Source organism: Hippopotamus amphibius, chromosome 3, assembly GCF_030028045.1.
Source record: "Hippopotamus amphibius kiboko isolate mHipAmp2 chromosome 3, mHipAmp2.hap2, whole genome shotgun sequence".
NCBI classification, from domain to species: domain Eukaryota; kingdom Metazoa; phylum Chordata; class Mammalia; order Artiodactyla; family Hippopotamidae; genus Hippopotamus; species Hippopotamus amphibius.
In genome coordinates, this window is record NC_080188.1 from 159,627,382 (window position 1) to 159,639,332 (window position 11,951).

At 47.0% G+C, this 11,951-nt stretch overlaps 1 protein-coding gene across 7 annotated transcripts in view; it reads left to right on the forward strand.

Annotated features, from left to right (window-relative positions):
- Window positions 1-11,951, forward strand: part of HHAT (hedgehog acyltransferase) — a 324,736-nt gene extending 312,785 nt beyond the window's left edge. For all 7 annotated transcript variants that reach the window (XM_057727696.1, XM_057727697.1, XM_057727698.1 and 4 more), the window contains one exon: window positions 11,521-11,951. In XM_057727696.1, coding sequence (XP_057583679.1) covers window positions 11,521-11,612 — 92 coding nt within the window. In that variant the 3' untranslated portion in view covers window positions 11,613-11,951. The remainder of the gene's footprint in view (window positions 1-11,520) is intronic.

The window sequence follows — 11,951 nt, forward strand, 5'->3', positions numbered from 1 at the left end:
GTTTTTATCATTGGGTCATTCTTTGCTGAGAAATTGAGGTCAGATAATTTGGACTCATTTATCTAACAACTGCTTTAGGAAAAGAATATGTCAGACAGATCTGCTGACATCACCTTTTCAGAGGTTCGCATGGTTTAGGTGTCGTGCTCTCTCCCTTTCCATCTCTCCCTGGTATATTCCTTTAGTAGTGACAGGAAGCAGGACGACCAGGGTGGCCTTCCTGCCTCTCTGTCCTTTGTTAAAGTCTAGGTGTTCTCAGCCAGTACCTGCCAGGCGCCTCTTCTCCCAGGCACACACACAAGTGTAGGTGATGCTTCAACTGTGGGCACTTCTGCGCATTGGCTGCATGTCCCACGGGCTGGGAAGATAGAGGTCCGTACATACATAGGGTTTCTTGATCAGGGATTTTGCAGCAACTGTCATTTTTGATTACCTGTAGTGGGGATTTGGCAGTCTCGTGACTGAGTTCTCAAAAGTACTCATGTACCCATGTATGTTTATTCATTGACCATTTTACCATGGGTGCCCTGGTCCCAGTGACCTGGGAAGAAAGAAGCTGATGCATAGACTCTCAGACCTATTCTACCTCCAGTTCAGAAGAGGAATCCCCTCACCGCCTGTCCTGCCTCTGCTGCCTTCCCCTGGACGGGGACGCTCAGGGTGTCCTGAGTCCGTTCCAGTGATGGAGGACTCCAGCTGCCAGAGGGTTTCTCTGCCTCCAGAGTATCCCTCCCCTGCCCAGCGCCCGCTCTGGGGCCTGCACACGTCTCCTCATCCTGCTTCTAAAGGGTGGACTATTACATATTTGCAGGTACTTCTTTTCTCTTCTGCAGAGTCTCTGTGATTCCAGATAAACATTGCCAGGTCTGTCAGCCTCTCCTGCCGTGATGTGGTTCCCAGACTCCGCCATCCCATATGTGGCTGGTTCGATTAGAAAACAAAACAAAAACCGTTAAGCTCGGCCGTTTTTATCCTAGTGCGATGTCAGCTTATTAGTGTTAGCCCATCATCCCGGCTGACCCAGGCGTTTTTTTTCGTTTTCTTTTGTTTTTTTATGTACAAGCTGAGATGTAGTGAGAGTAGCATTGACATACATACACTACCAAATGACCCAGGTGTTTGAGAATCTTGTCTGTCATCTCTGTTTCCCTGAACCTTCCGTTATGTGCACGTTTGGATGCGGAGCTGTAGAACCAAATCTCAAGGTTAGGCGGAGAGTTGGGGGCCCAGAGCGTGCTCTTAGCCTTCAGGGGCACGTTCTTACAGCCCTCAGATGAAGGCTCAGACTGCTCATGTGACGTGTCGAGCCTGCCCATCTAAACACTGGGCACACGGTAGGTGCTTCATAAATGCCCAGGTGGGTGAGTGGTTGTCAGGGCCATGTGACAAGGGCGCCTGCCCCACACTGCACCCCATCCCTTTGTTTGCGGGAAGTGGCTTCCATGAGCTCATTTGCTGGGCAGTCTCCGCCGTGTTAGGTAGTGTGGTTGTGAATTAACAATGAACAATATCCCTAATTAGTCTGTTTAAAACAAAACAAAACACGTTGAGGAAGAGAAACAGCTGGGAAGCATGATCCAACTGCGCAGCCTCTGGCCCCAGTGTGGCCGGGGTTTGGGATGTAGGAGCAGCGGCAGGGACAGTTTTCTCGAAAGCACGCCCCCCACCCATTTGGCCCTGGAGAGAAGAAAACGTGTTTTCTCAGCCCCGCCTTCTCCTCGCGCTGTCAGGATAAGAAAAAGTGGCCCTGGTTTGCCCTCCCCACTTCCTCAGTTCCACGTGAAATGGTGTTGGTTTATGGTAGCAAGCGCTTCAGTGAGCGCCTGTCCACGGGGCTTGTGCTGGGAGGTGGGGAAGGAGGAAAAACACAGCACAGGCTGGCTTCATCAGGATGTGAAATTGACCGGGAACAATAAGATGTATTAAAGACCACCGTTGTGCCAGTTAACGTGCACCCACAGCACCCAGCAGATGACTCTTGCTCGGGATGGCAGGAAGCCCCCTGAGGGGGGTCAGAGTCACCCCTTCCTCTGTGTTTCCCAGCCAGATGCGCTGTGGAGGCTCAGCCCGTGGCCAGAATCAAATAACTGTGGCTCTGACAGTTTTAATAAAAGACCATCCAGGCCCTGGGAACATGCTCCTCAGTGACCCCAGTCTAAATTAGGCAGCTGCCACCATGAGGGGTGCAAACATATTCCTCCAGGCTTGCTTTTCCCCCATCACAAAGATGGAGAAACTGAGCACCCTGGAGATGGGGGGGTGACCGAGCGAGTTAGTGACAATGATGCCTGAAAATATGAACCTGCTGCTTCCTGCTTCCTGCTTCCTGAGCACCATGAGTAGAAGAACGAAGCAAGATTTGGAGGCGGAGGATTTACAGGAAAGGCACCAGGCTAGGAGGTGGGTCCCTGGTGTGAGCCTTTCCCTCATGTGGTCTGAGGCCGGTCGCAGCTTTACGTGGCCGAGCGCACTTGGAGCCACGCAGTCCTGAGTTCCAAGTGTGACCTGATGACCAGTTACCTTCCAGACCTCCAGAAAGTTGCTCTACTTCTCTGAACCGTAGTTTCCTTTTCCATGAAGTGGGGCCAGTAATAGCCCCCTGAGAACGTGGCCGTGAGGATGCGGAGTGCACCCAGTGAAGCACCTGGCGGACCTGTAACGCGCAGTGCTCGTCCATCCCCTCTGCTCCAGAGAGAGCCCAGTCAGTGTGTGAACAACAGGTATAAGCTCTTCCCTCAGCCCTCTGCAGAGTCGCCTAGGACGGTGGTCCCGAAGGGTGGCTCTTGGACCTGTAGCATCCACGTCACCAGGGATCGTGGTAGAAATATGCAAATCTTAGGCCCACCCAGACGTCCTGCATCAGAAACTCTGGTGGATGGGACCTTGCATTCTAACATGCCCTCCTGGTGGTTCTGGTGTGGGTTCATATTTGAGAACCAATGCCCTAGGATTTCATGCTTCAATTTTGAACACATTAGAACCATCTAGTTCTTCTTTCTCATGAGAGGATGTGAAAGAGGCAGCTGAGCGTTTTTTGAAAAAGGACCGAGGCCTCAAAACCTGGATTTGAGGCCCTGGTTTATAAAGTACATGAAGGTAAGAAATTGTTATTCTAACCTTAGAGTAGCAAGAGCCTGTTCTTTAGCCCTTCTGTCCACATGCCCATGGGTTTGCAAACAGACCCCGCAGTGTCCAGGCCTGGAAGCCTGGGCAGCTGTGCTCTTGCTGTGTATCCTTCGATAAGGTAGCCCTTGGATGAGAAAAGGCACCTGTCCTATAGCTTTATTAAGACGAAAGCTCTAAATTGAGCTGTGAGGGAAGGTCTGCAGGCTCAGGACCATTTGATAAATGGCTCCAAAGCATCTCCGGGCTGGGGCTGCTAGGGTAAATGAGACTGAAATAAAGCTACCGAGGCACCTATCATTTTCCCCCATCAGATCTGAGTGCTGTCAAACGTAAAGTGCTGTCAGGAGCGAGCTGCTTTAATGAAGACAGCATATAAAGTCCTCCTGAATAATTAATGAGATGACAGTGGTGAAGCCAGTGGGGTGGTGCAGAGAGAGTGCCCTGGTGTTTCTCAGATCCTGACCCAGCCCCTCTGGGACTAGAGTCTGATGCATGAGCTGGTTCTCCCAGCAAAGAAACACTCAACCTCCACTGGCCTTAGAGTAGAAAATGCCACCAAGGCAGAGCAATATATATGTAGGATGCGGGGATTCAAAATGTCTAACAAATGGTAAGGCATGGGCACAGAGCAGTCCATTCAAAGAGATGGTGGCTACGTGCTGGAGCAGGTCCGAGAGTCCCCAGAGAACCAGGCGTTCCCCCTTTGGATGTTATATCAGAGGACAGGTCCTTCTGAAGGGAGGCTGGGACTATGGCTTTTACTAACTAGTAGGGTAGCGCATCAGTCTATTAGCATAAGGTATGATCTCTCTGATGTGCACCAGCTGGTGTCAGCCCTGAGGGTACTGTCTGAGGCAGTGCTCAGGGTCACTGAGAGGCAATATATTCTTTGGCCCCCAAATCCATTAGTCACCACATCCTGTGACTCTGTCTTCTGCAGCATCTCCAAGAATCACCTCTTCATTCCGTTTCCCTGTTGGATATCCTCCAAGCCTGCCCATTTACAAAGGCCCTCTCTGAGGCTGAAATTCATCAGTCTCACATTCGTCTTCACCCAGATGGTGATGCGGGCTGTGAAATATGCACCTGCATCCCAGGGATATGGATGGATATGTTAGCGCCCTTGATGGTCATGATACACCCTTCATGTTTGTATTCTAGGTTCCAGCCAAGGCGAGTGTGTCTGGGGGGGTGAGACTTGTTTCCTTTGTAGTCTGATGGCTCTTAGGATGTGAAGTTCCTCTTTTCCCTTTCTTAGAATGGCTGTGAGTCGCTGGGTGACATTGCTGCTTCATGGGGCCAGGGGGTGAGAGTCTATCCATCCAGCTGTAGGGACCCAAGCTGAAAAGGTCAAGATGTTCTTCAGGCTTCAGGAGAACTGTGACCTAACTAGGTGACAACTGAGCAGTGGGTGAGCAGGAGGGATAGCGGGCAACAGGGTGTCAGAGCCTCTGGCTAGAAAACGTGCCGGAGTGGATGGAGGGAGGAAGCTGGGGCATTGTTAATGGGAGATAAGTGACAGATAATTGTAGGTAAAACTAAAGGACAGACGCAAGTCCTTCAGACTACTTTCCAAGTAGAATTCAGCCTGACTCCCTGGTCTTGGGATGTGGACTCTGGGCCCTTTTGAGGCAATACAGCTTCAAGAAAGAATATTAGTATAGGTTAGTAATTTCTATCTCAAGGTGTTGTGAGGATTCACTGAGATCGCGTGTTCTTTGTAAACGACTCACATGTGGACAGGGACTGTGGTTCTGGTGGACTGGAAGGAAGGGTGGGAAGAAGGCTTCACTGCAAAGTTTGTTCTTATGCTGGTCACCAGCCATTTTCTTCTAAAAATGGTTAATAGTGGGATGTGGCCTTTGAAAAAGCCTTGTTAGAGTCAAGATGATGGTCACAGGCTCAGCAGTGTTGCCGAACCTGACAGCAGAGTGAGCCTTTGTTGGGGTAATTGATAGCTCATACACAATTCAGCAACTCAGTTAACTCCTCTCCCATTAGGAAGGATTGATTTCTTCCCCGGGACAGGGACTTGTGCTGATTCAGCCACTGAATGTGTCTGCATGGCTAAGGGTTCCTCTGGTCGTCCTCCTCAGAGGCCCCAGTGGAAGCATGGTTAGGGGAGCCCAGTGTTCAGTCCCATACACGGAAAGTCCTCTTTCCCCTAGGGAGGTAAGGAACTGAAGACCCAGCATCATTATAAGAAACTAATTGCATCTTCCTGCATCTTTTGTTTGAATACCTTGGGGCATATATAGCCTAGGACGTTACAGCAGAGTACTGCAAGTCTGTGATTTGCTGATGTTCCAAGAACACCTTTAAAATTTTTTTATGACAACTTTATTGAGAAATTGTTTATGCACAGTAAACTATATCCATTTACTGTATTTTCCAGTTGTATATACCCTGAGAAATAGTCCCATAATCAGGATGCAAAACATCTTCATCATCCCCAAAGATTCCTAGTGACCCTTTGTGATCTGTTTCTCCCTCTGCTCCAGCCCCAGGCAACCACCAATATGCTTTCTGTTACTGTAAATCAGTTTACATTTTATATAAGTAGAGTAATACAGCATGTATTATTTTGTTGATGGCTTCTTTCACTCAGCATAATTTTTTTATTGTGGTAAATTATATGTAGCATAAAATTTACTATTTTAACCATTTTGTTCACAGTTCAGTGGTGTTAAGTACATTCACATGGCTGTGCAACCAACACCAGCATCCATGTCAAGAAATTTTTCCCCTTATAAAACTGAAACTACACCCATTAAACACTAACTCTCCACTCCTCCCAGCCCCTGGCAACCACCATTGTATTCTCTGTCTCTATGAATTTGACTACTCCAGGTACCTTATGTAAGTGGAAATCTTGCAGTATTTGTCCTTTTGTGACTGGCTTATCTCATTTAGCATGATGTCTTCAAGGTTCATCCATGTTGTAGCACGTGTCAGAATTTCCTGTTTTAAGGCTGATTAATATTCTATTATATAGACCACATTTTGTGTATCCATCTGTCAGTGGACGCTTGTTGCTTCTACCTTTGGGCTGCTGTAAGCAGTGCTACTGTGAACTTGGGTGTATAAATATCTCTTCTAGTGCTTGCTTTTAATTCTTTTTTCTTCAGATCTTTTTTCAAATATAATTGCTTTACAATGTTGTGCCAGTTTCCGCTGTACAACAGAGTGAATCAGATGTATTTATACATATATCTGCATATCCCCTCCCTCTTGAGCCTCCCTCCCACCCTCCCTATCCCACCCCTCTAGGTCATCACCAAGCATTGAGTTGATCTCCCTGTGCTATGCAGCAGCTTCCCACTAGCCATCTATTTTACATTTGGTAGTGTATATATGTTACTGCTACTCTCACTTCATCCCAGCTTCCCCTTCCCCCCTTGTGTCCTCAAGTTCGTTCTCTATGTCTGGGTCTTTATTCTTGCCCTGCCACTGGGTTCATAAGTACCAGGTTTTTTTAAGATTCTATATATATGCTTTAGCATATTTGTTTTTCTCTTTCTGACTTACTTCACTCTGCATGACAGACTCTGGGTCCATCCACCTCACTACAAATAACTCAACTTCATTCCTTTTTATGGCTGAGTAATATTCCATTGTATATGGGTGTCACATGTTTATGCATTCACTTGTTGATGGACATTTAGGTTGCTTCCATGTCCTGGCTATTGTAAATAGTGCTGCACTGAACATTGTGATACATATCCTTTTGAATGATGGTTTTCTCAGGGTATATGCCCAGGAGTGGGGTTACTGGGTCATATGGTAGTTCTGTTTTTAGTTTTTTAAGGACTCTCCAGACTGTTCTCCATAGTGGCTGCGTCAGTTTACATTCCCACCCACAGTGCAGGAGGGTTCCCTTTTCTCCACACCTTCTCCAGCATTGCTTTTAATTCTTTTGGGTATGTATGTGGTAATTCTATGTTTGAGGTTTTTTTTTTGAGGGACCTCCATACTCTTTTCCACTGTGGCTACACCATTTTACAATGTTACTTTTTAAAAAAAATAAATTTATCTATTTATTGGCTGCATTCAGTCTTCGTTGCTGCACACGGGCTTTCTCTAGTTGTGGTGAGTAGGGGCTACTCTTCGTTGACAACATTACTTTTTAAACAATATTTTTCATTATACCAGCTTCTTATTCTGATTATCCCTTCACCTTCCAGAAAACCCATTGGACATATCCTTTGACTTCTCATGGCCCTGTGTGATAATGGTCTTTTCTTTCAGTGTCCTGAGCCTCTGCCTGTCCAGCCCTTTCATACTGATGTAATTGCTCAGAGAATGGCTCAGCCTTAATAACCTCAAGTAAAATTACACGGCTCACTTTCTATTAGCTACAGCCATTCCTCTCTGTGTCCTACCTGTCTCTCATTAGCTGTAGTTATTGTACAACCCACCATATCCTATTAACAGTATCATGATACAACCACCTACATCCTATTAACTCCATCTATTATACACCTGCCTTGGTCCTCTTAGTTGAATCCTATTTACATGCATTTAGTTATATCTGTTAAATAATGTCCTATTAACCATATCCCCCAATCTTTTGCAACTGTTGTCTGACTTGCTAGCACCCTGTTCTTAATATCTTCAATGCTGCCTTGCTGTTTGCCGGTTCAAACTGTTCACCTGTTTGCATCTTGTTAGGTCCAGATATCAAAAGCCCACCAGGAAGCTTCACAAATCATTGACTTTGGGGGTCTAGCTGTGAATATACAGAGTGTGCAGGGGCTTCAGCCCTAAAGTAGGATCTTTTCCTTGGACCAATACAATACAGCCCACCAGTCTTTATAAGCCACATTAATGGAGAGAGAGAGAAAGTGTGTGTGCGCGTGTGCACGCATGGGTTTGAGAATGTGGGGATAAGGAATTTTTCTGGACACTTAGGATTGGAGAGCCTGGTGAGAAGGGACAACATGGAAGAAGAGGTCTTAGTGGGGAAAGGCCAGGGGAAGAGAGGACTGCAGGATGAGGTCAGTGTTCCTTTGGCAGGACAGAACCCTTTTTGACGCCATCTATTTTTGTTCATGGTTGACAAGCGTGGATGACTGTGTAGCATTGCAACTCTTGGCATATTGCCAGAATAACAATCCATCCCAGTTTCTTTTCAGTTTTATGATCCTGTGTTTATCTGAGCCCAGATGAAGAGGGCGCTCTGCCCCAAGTATCCCCTAACACTTGGGCCACATCTGCTTGGTTAGCAGCAGCTGCAGTTGAAGACCTCGTGCCTGCAGGCATCCAGAGAGGAAGGTGTTCATGTCTAGAACAGGGCCAGGCACACAGCAATTCCTTGTCAAGTGTTGGTTAGATGCCGTGGAAGGGTGACTTGTGGAATCTGTCTTTTCCTTGTCATCACATATCTTACTTCTGAGGTTAGGAAAGGAGAATGGGTTCTTGACAGCCTTCTGGTACACCCTGGGGTTACTGTCTGTGGGAACACTGATGCATTAAAAAGACCAATGAGCTGTTTATACATAAGAGAATTCTCAGGTAATCCTTTACCTTTCCGAAACACTTTTTAAAAGCGCTACCAAATCTGTGATCTAATTTTATTTCACCTGCTTTTATTTATTTTTGACCTCCCATTGTGTAGATGGAGAAACTGAGATCCTACTAGGGTCTCCTAGTAGAGTCAGGATTACTGCTGTCTAGCTGCCTCTCTGCATGGCATGCAGTAACACTAGGGAGAATTTTCAAGGCCCAGTTCTGGTCCAGACTGAACACATGTGTGTCTCACCTCTGGGCAGGGCTCCTTGCAGTTCTGTGTGCTGGGCAGAAGCTTTCACAGGGATGTCCCTTGACAGCCATGGGGCCAAGCACAGCTGTGCAATGCCCTAGGCCCAGCTTTGTGTAAATGAAACATCCCCATTCTCCCACCTCCGCAGCCAGCCTCTGGCTTCTGTGTTTACCAAACACCTGCTAATGCCTCACCCTAAACACAGCTGAAGTCTGGGTCTGCCTCCTATACCTGAAGCCCTCTCCCCTCTTCCTGCTCCCTGAGGCTACTGGGGACCAGGTGTTGACAGGTCCCCCAGCATCTGTCTGAGCCACAGAGGTGAAGGATCTGAGGGCCTCTGGGCAGGATGGGTCTATCTTGAAGCTTGAAAAACTACATGGCTGTACTGGGCTGAATAGCACCCACAAAATTCATATGTACCTGGAACCTCAGAATGTGACTTCATTTGGAAATAGGATCTTTGCAGGTGTAATTAGTTAAGGATCTTGAGGAAAAATTGTCCTGGATTTAGGGTGGGCCCTATATCCGATGACTGGTGGTATCCTTCATAGAGAAGAGGACACAGGTAAGAAGGCTGCCATAAGCCAAGGAAAGCCTGGAGTCACCGGAAACTGGAGGAGGCAAGGAAGGATCCTCCCTGAGAGCCTTCAGAGAGAGGGTAGGTCTGCCGACACCTTGATTTCAGACTTCTGGCCTCCAAAAGCAAGAGAGAATAAGTCTATGATAATTTCTTCCAGCAGCCTTAGGAAACCCTTGTCCTGGCTGACAAGCAGATGGGAAGTGGAATGGTAGGGCTGGTCCTACAGCCAGGCTGTTGCAGGTCCTCTACTCCCCTTTCTTCTCTTGCCTTCAGGGCCTGGGAAAATTCTGTGCCAAGCCAGTCTAAGGAGGAAGTCGAAGACAGGAGTTAGGAGGAAGACCAGGGCTTGCTCTCCCTGTTGTCACTCTAACCTTGGTGCAGAAAGACTTCTGGACCTTCTCAATACCATGATTACCCCCTTTCTTTGGTGCTCCACCACGGGCCAGGCACCGTGCAGGTCTTTACATCATTTCACACAATCCTTATCTTTGCTCGGGCTGCCATCACAAAATACTGTAGACTGGGTGGCTTAAACAACAGACACTTATTTCTCTGGAAGCTGGAAAATCCAAGATCAAAGTACCAGATAATTTTGTTTCTGGTGAGGACCCTCTCGCAGATGACTTGCAGATGACTACCTTCTCACTGTGTCCTTAGATGGCACAGAGAGAGGGGAAGCCAGCTCTCTGATGTCTCTTCTTATAAGGGCACTCCTCCCATCATGAGAGCCCCACCCTCATGACCTCATCTTAACCTATTTACCTCCCAAAGGCCCCACCTCCAAGTACCAACACACTGGAGATTAGGGCTTCAGCATATGAATTGAGGAGTGGGAACACAACTCTGTCCATGACACCATGTAAGACACTATTCAGTAAGTTGCTCTATCCCTCCTAGTTCTACGTTTGAGATTTGTTAAGTTGCTCAAGGTCACACAGCTGGAAAGTGGCAGAGCCAGGATTTGAACTTGTGTCTAATTCCACTTCAGCAGCTGCACACTTAACCACTACGCCCATATCAATTGAACCTGTGTCATATCGATAATAATAGCAGCTAATGGTTGACATAGCAAGAAAAGACCCTGGTAGAGTTATAATAACCCTCAGTGGCTCCCCCCTGCCTCCTCCCTACTTCTATCCCTACCCTGCCTGCCCCTCCCTATGCAGTAGTCACATCACATGATCCCTGTTCTTTGGATGGCCCTATGATGTTCATATGTCAAATGGTCTCTCTGGTAGCTTGTCCCTGGTCCCTTTCCATATGACAAACTCTTGCTCATTCCACATGGCCCAGCTTAAGTGTGCTCCATACACATCATTACCCAGCACATAGCACATGGCTCATAATTCCCACTGGAGTGTGTTTATCTTTTCCAAGCGGACTGGGAGACACCTTTGACATGGGACTGAATCTTTCCATTTTGGCATCTGGTACCTTCCACAGCACCTCCAGATCCCCAAGCCCCCAGTAAATGTTTGAATAAGTGAAACACGTAGAAGACATGGAGGTCATTAAATAACAAATACTCAGCAGAAAGGACTGTTAATTTTTTTGAAAAGAAGAAAGAAAAGAACATCAGATATTCCAAGACAAGTACTTGTAGAAGGAACCACTAAAAGCTTTGACTTTTGAAAGCTGATATTTAATACAGGCTCTCTCTTCTGTGTGCTTACAGATGGCACTCAGTATAATGGTCAGTGTGCGTTGTGAGATTTACTATGGGTCTCAGGGAATTTTCATCTTTTTTGATTATTAACTGCTTTAGTCTTCTAAATATTTATTCTTTAAAAGCTTTTCCTATTTCTAAACATAATTTGCATGTGCAGTAGTACACCCCTCATTTTATGCAGACCCCAATGGGGACTTAGGGGTCCACTTGCTGGTGTTCCAGTTAGAGCAAACTTTCTAGGAGGCATAAACTAGGTCTTAATGCATAAACTGAGGCCCATGTTGTTTCTTGAGTTGCTTTCTCCAAAGGGGATAGTTTACACTGGTGGGAAGTCCTGGTCCAGGCATTTCTAACCACTGTTTCATCTCTGTCCTCCCCCTGCAGGCTGGCCGTGTGTGACCCTCTCTGTCCTGGGATTCCTGTACTGCTACTCCCACGTAGGCATTGCCTGGGCCCAGAAATACTCTGTAAACTAATACGTCCAGGCCCAGGCCAGCCCTTGTTGCTGGTTTCCAAGGCAGATGGTGCTTCACCTTGACCTTGCACCTCAGGGTAACCTCCAGGGGACCAGTGCTTGATCTGCTCATCTTTTGTTGAACTTACCTCACTCCAAGACTGGAAACTTGAGCTTTCATAACTTTGGGAACTTAAGAGATCATCTTCCCAGCCCCATCATTTTTCTGTTGAGTAAGCTGGAGTCCAAAGCAGTGAAATGTCTTGCCTAGCTGCACATGATGACTTTGTGGTCCCAAGGGCCTTTCAGGTTCTCCTTTACCAAGAATTAAAGGTAATAGGTATTTATTGATTGAGGCACA